General features: G+C 41.4%; 1 protein-coding gene across 1 annotated transcript in view; it reads right to left on the bottom strand.

Moving 5' to 3' along the window:
* The window catches only part of JAK1 (Janus kinase 1), a 40,198-nt gene that overhangs the window by 1,721 nt on the left and 21,485 nt on the right, over window positions 1–16,992 (bottom strand). Inside the window, exons 12-22 of the mRNA XM_056845458.1 lie at window positions 16,689–16,829; window positions 15,674–15,761; window positions 14,856–14,983; window positions 14,055–14,190; window positions 12,988–13,139; window positions 12,059–12,209; window positions 9,681–9,775; window positions 8,497–8,689; window positions 6,281–6,405; window positions 5,404–5,576; window positions 1,063–1,180 (exon numbers count right to left, since the gene is read on the bottom strand). Coding sequence (XP_056701436.1) covers window positions 1,063–1,180; window positions 5,404–5,576; window positions 6,281–6,405; window positions 8,497–8,689; window positions 9,681–9,775; window positions 12,059–12,209; window positions 12,988–13,139; window positions 14,055–14,190; window positions 14,856–14,983; window positions 15,674–15,761; window positions 16,689–16,829 — 1,500 coding nt within the window. The remainder of the gene's footprint in view (window positions 1–1,062; window positions 1,181–5,403; window positions 5,577–6,280; window positions 6,406–8,496; window positions 8,690–9,680; window positions 9,776–12,058; window positions 12,210–12,987; window positions 13,140–14,054; window positions 14,191–14,855; window positions 14,984–15,673; window positions 15,762–16,688; window positions 16,830–16,992) is intronic.

Genomic DNA, 16,992 nt, shown 5'->3' with positions numbered 1-16,992 from the left:
GGCGACCCCTTTTGGGGTTTTCGTGGCAAGAGACTAATAACAGAGGTGGTTTGCCAGTGCCTTCCTCTGCACAGCAACTCTGGTATTCCTTGGTGGTCTCCCATCCAAATACTAACCAGGGCTGACCCTGCTTAGCTTCTGAGATCTGACGAGATCAGGCTAGCCTGTAGACATGCAGAAATAGAATAGTCTTCCCTCTATTAATAAAGTGGGTGCCCTGTATGCCTAATAAGACAACTCCCTCCTCTCTCCCAGACTCCAAAGACATTATTCACTGCTTCCCTTTATGAGCATACAGAAAGTTTAAGCACACCCAAGTGAGGCAAAGCTGACTGATTTCTGAAGTGGACATTAAGTACATTAAAAGTTTAGACTGCTGCCACAGATAAGCCATATTGCACCAAACACCGGTGCGTCTTTAGAGACAATACAGGCTCCATGGCTCTAAAAATGAGGGAGGCAAAACATTGATGACTGGAACTAAGTTGGGAGATACACAACAATGTGGACAGGCATAAATCAAGAGGGTAAGTAGAAACCAGGAACAGTGGAGGCCAGTTCTGAAGGGACTGAAGACACACAGGCTTGAAGCCCCAGCAACATAAGAAAAGGAAACCAGTCCTGCCCACCAGCTCTTTGTCATGACACACCAGGTCACCTTTAATGTTCTCACAGCGTTTGGTAAAGTTCAGTTGTGCTATAAGGCTGACATGAAATGCAACAAGAAAACAGTCTCCAACCCTCCCCATCTACTCTTCAGTGTTATTTGCTACTGGAATTGGGAGCCATTGATTATCCCAATCTGCTGCTGCTGCAGGGTGAGAGAGAGAAGGCAACGCTCTCTGGTTCACCATATCAGGAAGCCTTTATTTCCCTAATGCCAGAACAAGTAATACATTTATTTCCAAATATACAAATGCCAGTTTTAAGGAAAAAAAATTACTACGTGAAAACTTCGGTGACATCTGTTGTAATATTTTATTTCTGGTCCAACTTTGGAGGACACCCTTAATAATATATTAGTACCCAAATCTTTCATTTGAACTAATCACAGCTATTTACCGTCATTGGACTGCAGTCGGTATCACAATAGGTCAGTATTTCATACAGGGTCACTCCAAAAGACCAGACATCTGAAGCAATGTAGAACTTGCACTGAAGTAAGCATTCAGGGGCATACCTGTAGACAGTTAGAAGTTATTTTTGGAAGAACTGCTGCAGAATTCTACTAATTGATATACAATGGGACTTCTGGAATTCGGGGCATATTTCAAGCATAAGAGGTTAGTGGTCTCTGTATTCTTTACTTTGCATGAACAGCATGGAAGGGGAAGCAAAAAAAAACCCTCTTAAAGGAATAAAGAGAATTCATAATGGGATCTATAAAAGAAAGCCTCAAGAGATGAAAACCGGTAGTCCACATTTTCTTCAGGCAACTTCTGTGCCGATACAAATAGAGACATAACATATGAATAGACTAAAAAAAACATACTTTATTTCCATAGGTAAACTGGCAAAATTATCACCAAACACACTGATCTTGAGACTGGGACAGGCCACACAGGAATTTGTCCTTCTAGCTAGTTAGCTTGGATAATTTCCAATCTGGTTTTTGGCCTGGCTACGGGAATGAAACAGCTTTGGTAACCCTGGTGGATGACTTCTGCTGGGAGATGGACACAGAGAGTGTGACTCTGTTGATTCTCCTGGACCTCTGGTGGCTTTCGATACCATTGATCATGGTATCCTGGACTGCCCTTTTGGGGTTAGGACTGGGAGGCACCATCCTGTGGTGGCTCAGTTCTACCTAGAAGGTAGGTTTCTGAGGGTGGTACTGAGGGACTGCTGCTAGGCCCCTTGGCCCCCCGGGGGTTCTGCAAGGTTCTATCTTGTCCCCTATGCTTTTTAACTATACAATGCTGCTGGGAGATGTCAAATAATTGCAGTGGGTTGTCACCAGTAAGCAAATGATACTCATCGCTATCTTGCGCTTCCAACAGATCCCAGGGAGGCTGGGGAGACAGAACTAGTGCCTGGAGAGGCAGTTTTGGGAGGGATAAGAGCTAACAAGCTGGAACTTCATCCTGACAAAATGTAGGTGCTAGTAGTGGAAGGAAAGATTGACCAAGGAGCTGAGGTGTCTCCTGTTATGGATGAGTTGCACTCCCCCCCTAAAAAAGCAGGTTTGTAGCTTGGGGGTGCTGCTGGACACAGACTTCCTGTTGGAAAAGCAGGTGGCTATGGTGCCCAGGAGCACCTTTGATCAACTTTGGCTGGTGAGATAGCTGCTGCATTTCCTAGGTAAAAAAGATCTTGCCACTGTGGTGCATGCCCTGTCATGCAACATCTAGAGCAGGGGTGTCAAACATAAGGCCCACTGACCGAATCTGGCCCTTTGAGATCTCTTATCCAGCCTGCGAGCCAGACACCCCCACCCCCACTTTCAATCTGGGCTGGTGGGGCATGGCCCGGCCCGAGCAAGTGACATTTATGTCATATTCAGCCCTCGCAACAAATTAGTTTGACACCCCTGATCTAGAGTATACCACTGAAATGTGCTAGATGTGGGGATGCTGTTGATGAGTGTCCAGAAGCTACCACTAGTGCAGAGTGCTGTAACCAGAATTTATAGGAACCACCCATATTATTCCGGTCTGGTTCTACCTACACTGGCTCCCAATATGCTTCCAGCCCAGTTCAAGGTGCTTGTTTAAGGACGTATACAGCTTGGGGCCAACATATCTTAAGGACCACCCACTCCTGTATGAACCCACCTGACCATTGCAGTTATCTTCAGGGGCCTCCCCCACCTGAGGCTAGACGGGAGGCAACTCGAGAAAGGCCGTCTCGGTCATGTCGCCAAAACTATGGAAGTCCCTTTCCAAGGAAATTCATCTGTCATCTTCTAACACTGCCTTCCTCCAACAAGTGAAGACTTTTCTGTTTTGTTTGGTGCTCCCTCACTGCCTGTCAGTGAAGCTCCTTTCCAGTCTATGTTTGTTTTAACTTCCATGTGTATTTTTAAGCTTGTTTTAATGTTTTTGACTGTTTGCTGCCTTGGGTATCTAAGCTAGGTGGAAAGATAGCCCCACAAAAACCCTCTGAGGTAGGCTAAGCTGAGAATGCGTGACTGGCTCAAGGTCACCCAGCAAGCTTCCATGGAAGAGTGGGGATTTGAACCTGGACTTCTCAGATTCTAGTTCGACACTTTAACCACTACACCAGGCTGGCTCTCTGAAAAGAGAAGGCCAGTGCATAGTTCTTTTTTTTTTTTTTAATTATTTTTATTATTTTCTACAATTCAACAAAAATAAACATATCTCAACAATATATTCAGTTGTAACTGCTTGTAACAAAAAAAATTCATTGCTATTACTGAGAATATGTTATCTATAATATTCAATGCTATCTACTATATGTGACTTCCCCGCATCTTCTTCAGTCACTAATTCTACTGGTTAACACTTTTGCATTTCAAATTAATTTCTAATCCTTATTTTCTCTCATACAGACTTGCTTTAAGCCATCTATACTACTTCTATAAGCAATTTCAAGTCCTACCTAGTTATAATATTATCATCATTGTCTCTATATAACATTCTATTATTCTATAATAAAGGGATTAGATCAATACATAAACAAATTTTCCCATTAGAAATTCATCAAAGTAAATCCACCGTGGCTCCCTTACACCCCAAAAATAAGCATCATTTTAGCCATTATCTTGTTTTGGGAGGGGATCTGCCAGTCCTTCTTTATTTCCCAATCCCCACCCCCCGTTTTTCAATATAGTAGCTGCAATTCTGGCCTCTGAAAATGTAAAAAAAGATCCCAGTGATTGTATCCATTGGCTTCTTGTTAAAATTTCCAGCAGTTTCTTGGTAAAATCCTTCATCATGTCTCCCTCCATCGCTGGCTGCCAGGAAGTGTTTTCTTGGGATAATAATGTTCCTCCTGTCAGCAGTAACTCAGACAAGTAGACTGTAGAGGTATTGAGTTCTCTCATGTTGCTCTCTCTCATTGCCAGCTGGTCACTTGCAGCTACCTCTTTAAAAATAAATTGTTCTAATTCATTGTCATTTTTTTCCATTGACATAATTGTTGTCATATCTTGGGTCTTCATATCGTGGATCTCCTCAATAATTGTGTCCAGTTTTCCATTAATTGATTTAAATAGGATATTCATCACCTCAGCTAGTTGAAATACTTGATGTGAGAGCGCTTGTTGTTTTTCAAAGACTAAATCTTGTTGCACTGCAAACATGTCCATTTGTTTGAGTAACATCTCTTCCATCCTCTTGTTTGACATATCTGCTTGTATTCTTATATAGAAGCAGGCTTTGTAATTTTCAAGATATCCTCAATTACGCTTCAAAGCAGCACAGATAAAGAAAAGAAAGTAGACAGGAAACTGCAGTATCATAGACCCTGCGTCGTCTCCTCTCGGTGGTTAAATGGTAGGAACGATTTGATGGTTACACCGGGGAGATTCACTTCAAGTCTTCCAATCTGCCCTGTCTTTTCGATGGTAACAAAGCCCTTCTTATTATCTTCCGGTCTTAAGAGGCGACGTGGCTGGACATTGAATCAAAGAAAGCCGGAAGTGGGGGGGGAAGGTTTTCGTCTCCCTCCCTCCCCTCAAAGCATTTAATTGGTAGTTGTAAAGTCATTCAAAAGTCCCTTTTATTGCGTCTACTCACTGATCAAGTTGATAAGGTCTTAGTCAGTTCATTTAATGGCATTTGTTTATTTTAAAAGTCTCGTTACGCTGGGCAGGGAGTCGCCGGTTTTCGTAGGTGTTTGTATCGTCATTCAGGTCTTCTCAATCAAGATAAAGGCAAAAAGTGTCTTTTTACTCACTCTGACTTCCAAAGGTGAGGCTTCTTGTTCTTTTCATAGATTATTTGATGTTAATGTATAGAGGAGGTCAAAGCCTATAATCCAAAGAGTCGTCCGTGGCAATGGTGGCCCCTATGTGCCGGCGGGGACAACTTCCAAGTCTAAGAGAGGCTTAATAAAAGCTCTCTCAGAGAATATGGGAGTCCAAACCGCTCTTGAAGGCTGCAGGGGAATTTCCTGCTTCCCGATCCACTATTTAGGACCGAGTTGGAGTGCTTTTTGCACTCCAAATCTAAACGACTCTTGGTGTCTCCTGGGAGCCCCCAGGAAACAATGGCGCTTGGACCAAACGCTCTACAGGAAGTCGCCAGTGCATAGTTCTTTGATCCTAAGAAGCAGCAATGAAAATCAGTGCACATCAGTGCTCACCTTTCTTCCAGAAAGTGTCCATGGTGAAGACCAACTTTGGGAGTTTCTGTTCCAGAAACTGCCTGTAGAACCAGGACATTTATCGCTAAAATTACACTACATGAATTATCTTCTATACGATATTACATCTCTTACCAGAAAACAGGGCTGTCTCGATCATCATTGACTTTGTAGTATTCCTTATCAGTCCCTATTGCTTTAGTGAGCCCAAAATCCCCAATTTTTACTTTCTGCTCATTTTCAACTAAGACATTTCTGGCTGCTAAGTCTCGATGAACATACTGTTGAAGTCCCAGATAGTCCATTCCCTGGTGAGCAAATAAATAAACAAAATTCAAACATGTTAAAAATTTACACAAATACATGTACAGTTTCCTCCAAAGGACACCTGTGCTTTCACAAAATGGCTTCTAGCACTTTCTGCCTCAGCCACCACGTAAGCATTATCTTAAAAACATTTCTCATCATCACCTTTGCTTTGTTAGCACTCCAGTGTGAAAGCAAAAATAGTCTGGACGGCGCATTGGGGCCAGCAAACCAGAATTTCAAAATGATGCTGGAAAACATGAGGATGTTGTTAAGTAGTTGGTGCCAAACTCCTCTTTAAAAAGCCTATTTTTGCTGTTCTGTGCTACAAACATTTGCATACAGCCTTTAAGACCAGCTCAACCACACTGTCCCCAGGAACCAGCAACTTCTTGGCAAAAAACCTAGCTTGTTCCATTATAAGGGTAGGCAATGTGTTCTCCCCTCCACATCACTAACATCCAAGCTTCCGTTTAAAACGTTCTATATACACTCATGAAGATTCCACAGCACAAATTAACAGAGCAGGAAAAAAAAAAAAAACCTACATAAAATCAACATTTTCAAAATTGACCAACTTTTCCCACATTTGAAGAGACCGATTTCCAAAGCGATGTTTGGCCTTGAACATGTGTAATGAATGTTACACACAAAAAGGCACCTACTACTAAACTAAGACTTAAAACGAGCAATTGATCTGCCTTACTTTGCAGATTTGGACAGCATATTTCAGTTGTTGCTTCAGATTGATCTTGTTCTTGTTTCTGGGGAGATAGTCCTTCAGGCTCCCAGAAGGAAGAAACTCCATGATAAGTTTAATGCCATTTCCACCTACAGTTAAAAGACACAAAGCCCTCAAATTAACTCAATGTGCAGTTTCCCTAACTTCATAATTACCATTTTGTGAGTCAATGTTCTTGACTAGCTTGCTGGTGTTTCATGCAGCATTCCCATGCAGCCTTGGGATTACATGCTAAAGGATGTTTCACACATAAATAGAAAAGAAGGCAAGTTCCAATGTGTCCCACAGTATCTGCTGAAGTGAATAAGACGGGGTGCATGTCTAGACACATTCACAGTGAATGTGCGCATAGAACCAATGGTTGCTCTTCACTGGATGATTACTGCATATTTTGAAACATGAGCCTGCCCTAGGCTGTGATCTTTACACAAATGTGTAGTACTTAATTTTCCTTGTGAAGGTGTGCTGAGGTTTTGGTGAAGTGCATATTTTCTGTTTATAATTATATTGAACAGTCCACTAGACGGCGCCCCAGAGCACAACTGGTGTGTGTGTGTAATTGCCAAAGTCCTATGCATTCTGGCTTGCATTCCTATGGGACTTACGTGTGTGTGTAAAGTGCCGTCAAGTCGCAGCCGACTCAAGGCGACCCCTTATGGGGTTTTCATGGCAAGAGACTAACAGAAGTGGTTTGCCAGTACCTTCCACTGCATAGCAACCCTGGTATTCCTTGGTGGTCTCCCATCCAAATACTAACCAGGGCTGACCCTGCTTAGTTTCCTAGATCTGATGAGATCGGGCTGTACCATGCTGCCTTCCCTCCTCCTATGGGACTTACTTGCTGACAAATATGCATAGGATAAGGCAGCACAACTCTTTGTATTATAGGTTAAAGGATGTTTCACACATAAAGAGAATAAAAGAAGTTCCAATGTGTCCCACAATATCTGCTGAAATGTAAAAGAGAAGGGTGTATGACTAAAGCATCCAATGAACATCAAAATCATCACAGGTGATTTTACAGAAATTTATATTTTACAATATTCCAAAAAGCATTAATTGAGCTCATGCAACTTTAAAGTTGATTTAAAAAAAGGCAATTCAAGCTCTCTTCAATTTGATCAAAAGGTAATCCAACAAGATTTCTTTAATTAAGGCTAGTGATGGCAGCAAATTTGGGAACTGGAAAATTTGAAAATGGAAGGGATATGGGCTTAACTCATATTGGGTCAGGAATTCCAAGGTTCAGACCTGGCTTGTAAAGATTTGGTACTAACATCACACCATTCTAACCCACTATTACTTCCTCTACCCTTCACCACTCAAATTTACTGGGCATCACCAGTTGTGGTAACAGGGAGCTCTTATGCCAGGGCCTGTTTTTCTGAAGAACTTTGCTACAGCAGTACAGGTTGAGTATTCCTTATCCGGAATTGTGATAACTAAAATTTTCCAAAATCCAAAACTTTTTGAGTGCCCACAAGGGTAATAAAATGGCATGTGTGCAGGCCGGTGCACCAATGGCAGGTTCCCCACAATGGCCCACATGCACAAAATTATTTAAAATATTGTATAAAATTACCTTTAGCTATGTGTATAAGGTGTATATAAAACATAAATGAATTTCATGTTTAGACTTGGGTCCCATCCCCAAGATATCTCATTATGTATATGCAAATATCCCAAAATACAGAAAGATCCGAAATATGGACCACTTCTGGTCCCAGGCATTTCAGATAAGGGATAATCAACCTGTACTCAAAGTGCCACAACCCTTAAGAATGCAATTCCTCAAAACTCCCAAACTCCTTAGTAAGGACTGTATTTCCCAGGGGTCCTTCTGCTATAGAATTAGTGTCTATCATAGAGGTTATCTTGTTGCCTCTATGGCCCATCCCAAGTTTTGACAAAGGAGATGGGGCATATCAGGAATGTACAGAGTCCAGACTTTGATTAATGTGATTTTCCAATTTGGGAAGCATTCATTTTAGCTGAATGAGGATTCACCCATCATTATCCATAACAGCACACTGTGAATGGATAAACACTAGATGGCTGCTAAACTGGGATCTGTAGCTCCTTCTTGAGCAAATTGTTGGGGGAAAGGTATCCTCATTTCAAGCAGGAAATTTAAGAAACCTGGACAGCAGAATGTATGACAGTACAGAACATAGAAATACCATCTTCAGTGCAGATTCCCTTGTATTTCACAATATTTTCATGATAAAGATTCTTCAGAATTTCAATTTCTTTCTTGAGGTCAGCAATATGGTTCCCACCACACTCTGGCTTCAGTGACTTGACTGCTACTTGCTCTCCAGTATTGTCACCCTCAGGATCATATCTGCAGAGCTCAACTTTGCCAAAGTGACCCTGGATTAAATAGGGAAAAATTTAAAAGGCCATCCATCAACAGCCACAGACTTTCTTTATGAAACAGTATTATATTGCAGGATGTTTGGTTATATGGCCATGGTTAGATTATCTTCACTGATGCCACCAACACTAGCTGGGGACTCACCTGTCTGAGAATTCCACAGATTAAAGGGAAATCAAATCCCCCCAATCCCTTTACTTCTGCTCTTTTGCTTAATGGATCTGCAGTCATTTGTCTGCTTGTCTTTAATTCTTAAGGGCCAATATGAGAGCTTCAATTGTCGTTTCAGAGCTCATTAACTAAGTACACAAGGCATATGGAGGAGAATACCAGAAGGTTTAGTGGGCAACATGTCAGACTAGGACACAGTAGACCAGGGTACAAATTCACATCCAGCCACAAAGCTTACAGGGTGATCTTAATCCAGTCACAGTCACTCAACCTTATTTAACACGGTGGTTTCAAGGACAAAATGGAAAAAGGGTCAACCGCATCTGCCACTCTGCAAGAAGAGCAGGATGGAAATGTAATGCAAACTAGGCAGGAAGGTGGGTAGATATAAGCTTGCGTGAAGCGCTTCTTCTCATTGAAGAAATTACCATAATCCGAAACAGAGTGGATGAAAGTTTGCACCTCCAGGCTAAATGGTGGAAGCTCCAGACAATTTGAAATTAACAACTGTGTTGCTCCCAGAGCTCCATCTACAGTATTTGTCAAAGGGGATTTATGTAATACTTGGCTCTTTCTATAGATGCACCAGCAAATCCATTACCATGCACAGAGAAATAGGCATACAGAAATGTTTCTCATGCCGTATTTTCACTCTGAAAATCCAAACAGAAGGAACATGATATTGAATGATGAAAGATATACAGCATAGCTGTGATTCTGTGTGGCTAATGGCAAATGAATGCCACTTCTGTACAGTACCTAAGAGTCTGTAAACACTAATCTTTACCCAATATTGAGGGGGAAGAGTAAACATACCTCTCCTAAGTCACGAATTCTCTTCAAGAACCGTTTTTCAAAATTGCTAGCATCAAACTCTGCAGCAGGCTTTTTCTCCGAGACAATATCAGGATCTAAGATGAATAAAGACATTAGTGTGGCACAAGAAAGCACTCTTAAGGTTGCATCTTAAGAACTCCAAACCTCACTCAGTTTGTTTCTAGGTGTATAATTCAAAGTGCTGGTTCTTATTTTTAAAGTCTTTAGTGGCTGGGAACTGGAGAACTTTAAGAACCACCTGATCCCATATGACCCTGTTGAAATCATCATGAGAGACTCTGATCTATGCACTCCTATCCTTGGGATCTACTTTTTCAGGCCCCAAATGAAGACTTTTTACATAACTAGCTTCACAGAGTAGCTGTAACGGTCTACAGTAGAACAGTTAGATTTGAGTCCAGTAGCATGTTGGAGACGAACATGATTTTCAGGGTATAAGCTTTCGAGAGCCAAAGCTCCCTGCTTTGACTCTCAATACCTTACACCCCGAAAATCACGTTGGTCTCTAATGTGCTACTAGACTAGGCTTTTGCTGATGTAGAATTATTGCTTTTGTTAATTCTGATGTCCTTATTTTCTGCTAATGCTGCTTTTATTGCTAGTGATTGATATGTACTAATTAATTATTTAAATTGTGTTTTCATTTTAAACACGATGTTTTTCTGTATTTCATAATTGATCTTATGCTACCTAGAGCATTTTTGTTACAGGGTGGAAAATAAGAAAAATAATCTCTATATATGGAGTTTATGCCTTCTTAAAACAGATAATACTGGCATCCTGAATATGCCCTCCATACTTGTTTCAATGTCAAACATGAGATGGAAAACTGCTTTTAAGAAGAAGAAAGGAAGTGAGTTTCCAATGGGAATACAGTAATGCCAGAGGGTAAAAAATGGCAGCCACCAATTCTACTACAAAATTTTTTATTAACAACTTTCCTCCTTGTCCCAGAACTACAAACTTGCCATGCCTACATCACTACAGCAGTGGAACACAAAGCACAAGAGCTCTTTTCCAGGCAAAGAATGCTAGGCCTGCATACAGCCTCAGCTACAGCACCCCAAGGCCTAAGGCAATAGCTCTACATCTGTAGCTCTAGCCAAAAGATAGAGTACCAGGAGTCAGGGAAGGTGGTAATAGAGAACTCTGCCCTCTTACCTCACACAGAATAACACCATAGGGGTTGAAACACAGAAACGTGGTCCATGAAAGCTACAGTCCAGAGTAAAATCTCACTGTGGATCTTGATATGGATCCCACAAAACACCATCTTATTTTTCTTATAATCAATATAATAAAAATTATAATTCATGTATAGTTTGCCTTTCTTACAGGGACTCAAGGCAGATTACAAGTACAATTAAAAACCTAGCAGTGAATGAGTAAGCCAATTACAAGGTAATATGATAACATTTTAACCCAGCAGCAAAAATTCCTAGTAAGACAAAAAATACACCTGGGCTGGGACTGTAGAACACAGGAAATAACAACAACAACTCATACAAATATGCCTGTTTAAGGTAACAAGACAATCAATGCAGGAAAAGCTTTATTGCTAATAAAAGTTACCTCTTGAGCTGAATCATTACGCTGCAGCTTTGTTCCTTCTACAAGGAAGTCCTCTTGAACAATTTTGTTTTGCACATTTTGCAAAATGACAGAAGTGTGGGTGCCTTCCTAATAGCCTCCGGCAGACTGTTCCATAACATAGGAGCCACAATGGAGAATGAATGCGTACTTGCTGATTTTACCTGTTTGAAGGGTGGCACCTTAAAAATGCTTTGCTCAGGTGAGCGGAGCTATTGCAGCAGAACATAACAGGAGATGGTCCCACAGGTATGTGGGTCCAATACCTCTAAAGGCTTTGTAGGTGTTAGCTAGAATCTTGAACTGAACACAATAACTGAATGGCAAGCAATGGAGTGTCTGCAGAAAGGGAGTGATATGCAGATTCTGCTTAATGCCTGATAGCAGCTGGGCCACAGTAGTCTGTACCAACTGGAGTCTGAGTTGTCTTTAAGTGCAGACCCAGGTAAAGTGCATTGCAGTAGTCTAGCCTCCAGGTAATCATAGCAGGGATCTACATGGTCAGGTCAGCAGAGTCAAGGTAGGGGGTCATCTTCTGGGCTAAGTGGAATTGGTAGAATGCCTTTTTTGCAGCTGCATCAGCCAGCTTCTCCAGCAATAACGCTGGATCAAGTATCACCCCTAGGCTCTTCAACGAGTCAATGAGACCCCATCAAAAGTGGAGAGCAATTCTTGGTACATGCAGCTGGATTAAAGCATCTCACTTAGCAAGGAGAATCAACTTTATTTACAGTTCTAAAGAGAATATAAGCAGAAACATTTCTTACTCTGTTCTTCTAATTTGTTGATATCGCGCATAATTGCTCTAAAGAATGGCCTCTGGTTAGGGTCATAGTGCAAGCACTGCTTCATCAAATCAGCTAGCTCCTTGCAGGATGGTGTTGGGAGCATGGCACGGCCCTCATAAAACCTTTCCTTCTGCAAAACAGATGGGAACAACAGGCATAGTTATGAGACTGGAAAATAATACTCTTTCCTCATACCAAATTTCACAAGCCGCATTCTCTGACCAGATAGAATCCTATGCAGTCGAGTTCCCATCCTATAAACGAGCATATAAGAACATGATAATTACCCAGATTTTTAAAAACAGTACACAGGGGAAAATAACAGAAACCTTTATTAGGAGACGTATACCCTGCCTAGACAGTATGTTATAGAGACTCCCACACTGTAGGTTCATTGGACTGAGATAGAATAAGAAGTTAAGGGCTGGTCAGAAGAACATGGCTGGTGATTTTACAAACCTCCAGAATTCTACTGTTGCGGCAAAACGGAGGTTCTTGGAGGAGAGAGACCCGAGACCGTTAGTAGAGAAAACAGTTTTATTGCAGCTGTGGCTCAGCCCGCAATTGACAAGCAGAAAGACTGAGCCCTGATTGTACTGGGGAATTAACTTTTATCCTAGTTCCATGCTAAGACGTGGCACGTCAACATTGGTGCTTATCTGGTAGTTTCACATAGTCAGGAGCACAGCGGTTCAATCCAGTCCCCTTTATCATTCACCATGACTTTTCCCCCACTGACTCAACACACAGAGCTGTCTTGTACTGCAGCAGACTTTTTTCCCTTGCTGTCTCACTACGGAGAGGACTTCAGTTGGGACTTCCACTCATCCTACACGCTTCTTAGCAGACAGCAAAGAAGTGCCAATGAAAGCAAGTGGCAGTATAACCAGAAACCCCAAAAGCCTTACCTCTGCCAATGTCTTGTCTTTAAGTGGAACCTCTCCATTGTAGCAGATTTCCCACAGGGTTGTGCCAAAGCTCCATTTATCTGCTGCTATGCCTAAGTTTTTGGAGTCTTCGACACATTCAGGTGCAATCCATGGGATCCGTTCAACACATTCTTAAAAGCAACAAAATGGTGAGAAGGTTTTTGGAGCTAACTGATATGTGGGCTTACAGGAGCACAACTTCTGAGATTATTTTTGAAAGGCACAGTGTACTCTCAGAAGAAATTACTGAAGATCTATAACAGAAGTGCCTCTTTAAGAAAGAAGACAGATGTGAAAGACAGATGTAGGGATGAGAATCTGAAAGCAATTACAGACTCTAAATTACAAAACAAAATCAGTCTGGAATCATATTCCAAACATTTTTCTATCTATGAATGTCCCTAGTGGGTATGTATGTATTGCCTTCTGTGTTAGTGGTGAACAGTAACAGAGCCAAATACTGTATGTGGCTGACATTCATAGAGGGGGCCTGATTGCTTTCTTTAAGTATTTGAAGGGCTGTCACTTAGAGGAGGGCAGGGAGCTGTTCCTGTTGACAGCCGAGGATAGGACTCGCAGTAATGGGTTTAAATAGCTGTCACAAAGGTACTGGCTGGATATCAGGAAACATTTTTTTACAGTAAGAGTTGTTCAACAGTGGAATCAGCTTCCTAAGGAGGTGGTGAGCTCCCCCTCACTGGCAGTCTTTAAGCACAGGCTGGACAAACTCTGGTCAGGGATGCTTTAGGCTGATCCTGCATTGAGCAGGGGGTTGGACTAGATGGCCTGTATGGCCTCTTTCAACTCTATGATTCAGAATGATGAAATCCCAAGCAAATCACATGAAGTACTTCAAAAACATCAGTAGTGAAACCTAATCATAATATAATACCTCTTGCTGTTCTCATAGTACATATATGAAAAACTAGGCACATACAGTGTTAGCACTAGTAACACACATGCACATATAAGAACAGGTTTACAACCCAGATGGTTTCCCACATTTACTATTCTAATAAGGATCTAAAAACAAACAAAAATTATACCTTGCCTAGATAGCACTGTAATTGGAATTCCTGGATCACTCAATTTTATGAAAGGTCCATATTCATTGTCAGTTCCCTCCCTTGCCAATAATATGTTTTTTGTACACACATTTCCATGTACCAAATCTTTGTCCTCCTGTATTTGTGAAAAAATGTCTTGAATGAGTGAATTCCAACAACAATATCCAAATGCATAATTCATACGAATAAACTGTTTAAAAAACCCTTTAAAAATCACAGTTTATAAACACCAAGAGTAGCAATTCTAAAACACCACCCTTTCCTTTGTAAGATACCATCAAAGGACATGTATTCCCCTGAACAGTTCTGAAAACAGAAGCAGCAAAGATTATATATTATCCTTACTACAGGACCGGCACATGCCTAAGTACACTGAGGACATACCAAGCAACATGACTGTATTGCCCATATCCGTCTGTTTAAAAAAGGTATTCCACACACAGATGATGAGCAGGTTTGCTTTCAAGGCCAACTCAGCAGATTTGGCCACCCAAGTAACAGCAAAATGAACTGGGGTTGGTCTTCCCCCTTGTCACCCCATGGGCTGCAAAAGGGAGGCTACAGAAGAGTTCTGAAACCTGCCTTGAGTGGAAGGCAGCAGCCTGGGCCTGGGAGGCAGCCACAGGCACAACTCCTGCCTGCTACCTCCTCCCAGATGCGCCCCCAGCAGCCCCTGGTCACTGAACAAGCTTGGTCTGTGCAGTTAGCATGCCCAGGTAATTTGAGAGACAGAAGAGTGACCGAAAGAAACGCTGATTGGTGGCTAATGTCTAAGCTTACCAGATAGCTTAAAGCGCTTGCCAATTGTTTTGCTACTTTGAATTTCCAAGGTGTTGTTAGCACATCACTGTTGCGGTGCATAAAGAGATCCAGAGGCCCAAATTCAACAAACTCTTCCACCATAATGTCTGCAAATATGGAGGGGAAAAATTAATGCAGTAGGAAGAACACACCCAGCTCAGTCCTGAATGTTTTATACTATATTACATGTTTTATATTATATTAGGTGCTTTGGAACACAGGCAGGATAATGCTGCTGCGGTTGTCTTGTTTGTGGGCTTCCTAGAGGCACCTGGTTGGCCACTGTGTGAACAGACTGCTGAACTTGATGGGCCTTGGTCTGATCAATCATGGCCTTTCTTATGTTCTTATGTTTTGTTTTTTCCCTTTTGGTAACTGGCCAAGGGTCTTTCAGGAAGCATTCATTTGCATCAGAATAGGTCTTTTTCCAATTTAAATGGGGAAAGATGAATTTGTCAATATTACATACCTAGAGAACAAGGGAAATCCCATTTCCTTCTGATGTGTGTCCATTCCCAGTCCCCATGCTGAGTCAGACTGATTTTTCTCCCCCTGTTCCAACTTGCTCGATTGTCCTGTCCTCCCTTTCTTAATCCACCCAACCACAAAGGCCTTTCCTGTCCCTCCACATCACCCCATTGTTACCAACCCCTGGACAATCTCCAACTTAAAACAACAACATACAACCTCTTGGTTGCTAGGAAACCACAATGTTGGCAGGCTTTCCCCACAACACTTGTAGGGCTAGGTTGGGGGTTACCTTCCCCTTTGAGACCCGTATGCAAAAGCTTACTTACTTTCTACATCACGGACACAAACTCCATGAAGAAGGACAATGTGTTTGTGGGAAATTTGTCTCATTGTGCTTGCCGTTTCAAAAAATGCCTGTTTAAAACAACACACATTTTCACTTGGTAACAAAACAGAATTCAGATCAATAAACTATGAAAGAATGAAGAGACAGTAACAAGTCTAGGGATAATCAATATCAGCCATGTAAAAAAAAATTACTATTTGAGCCTGCTGTTAATATTGAGCAACATTCTCCTTACAAGTTACAGATTCCCAGGGTAACTAAATACTGGTTTCATGTAGTATTTTGCAGCAATTTGGAACAATTCCTGCATCTCTCTACATAGACACACTTTTTATCCATTTAGTCATTCATGCTCATCCCAATATGCTAATCTGTAGCAACTTTATTCATCTGAACACAACCTTTTGAAACTGCCACCTTGCAAATGTTGCCTATACTTGAGCATTCTCGGCTGTGGCTCCCATTGGTAGAACACCATGCCCAATGAAGTCAGGGCGGCTTCCAAACTCCTGACATTATGCACAATTGCTAAGGATTGCATGTTTATGAAGAAATAAAGTAATGGTTTTAATGTCTTTCTTTTCAGGGATAACACACAGAAAATGGATACATACAAACCTGCAACACTTTCCCTTCTCTACAGAAGGAGAAAGGCTTCCCATCTTTACAGTGATTACCAGAAGAGACTGGAGAACTCCACTGCTAAGTGATAAGACTGAGGACAGGTGACTTCTCCTTCTAATGGAGAGCTCCAGATCATCAGAAATACACAATACATACAAGCATTTAAATCCCATGATTTACATATTTATGAAATTATCTGAATAAACTCTTGCCTAAGTCACATACATATGGTTATGCTGTATCATCTAAATGGGGTGAAGAGTTATATTTACTGTTTTACATGTGAAACTTTATCGTTACAGATTATATCCCCCCCCAAATCAGCAGCAATTGTATCTGTCATTTTAAAACTGGAGAAGAGAAAAACCTACCAGAGAAATGTCTCTGTGACTAGGGTCCAAGACTTTAAGGAGAACTTTCATTTCCTTTTCAGCCTGATAACTTTCATCATCCTTATAGCTAAGAATGCCAGAGTAGATCTGTGTCTTTGTTCCTCTACCAAGGTGTTCACCCTAAAACACAATTTAATCCAGCAGTCAGACTATGGCAAACTTTGCCATTTGTTTGTTTTAGCAAATTACTAGTATAGTGAGCCTCTACAGAAAACAAAATACATGAAAATACATTTTTATTTGCATTTTAATTATGAAAGGTATTAATATTTGATGCCACTAG

Source organism: Euleptes europaea, chromosome 2 (assembly GCF_029931775.1).
Source record: "Euleptes europaea isolate rEulEur1 chromosome 2, rEulEur1.hap1, whole genome shotgun sequence".
Lineage (NCBI taxonomy): Eukaryota > Metazoa > Chordata > Lepidosauria > Squamata > Sphaerodactylidae > Euleptes > Euleptes europaea.
The sequence above is the reverse complement of the archived record's forward strand: the minus strand, read 5'-3'. Positions and strand labels throughout refer to the sequence as shown.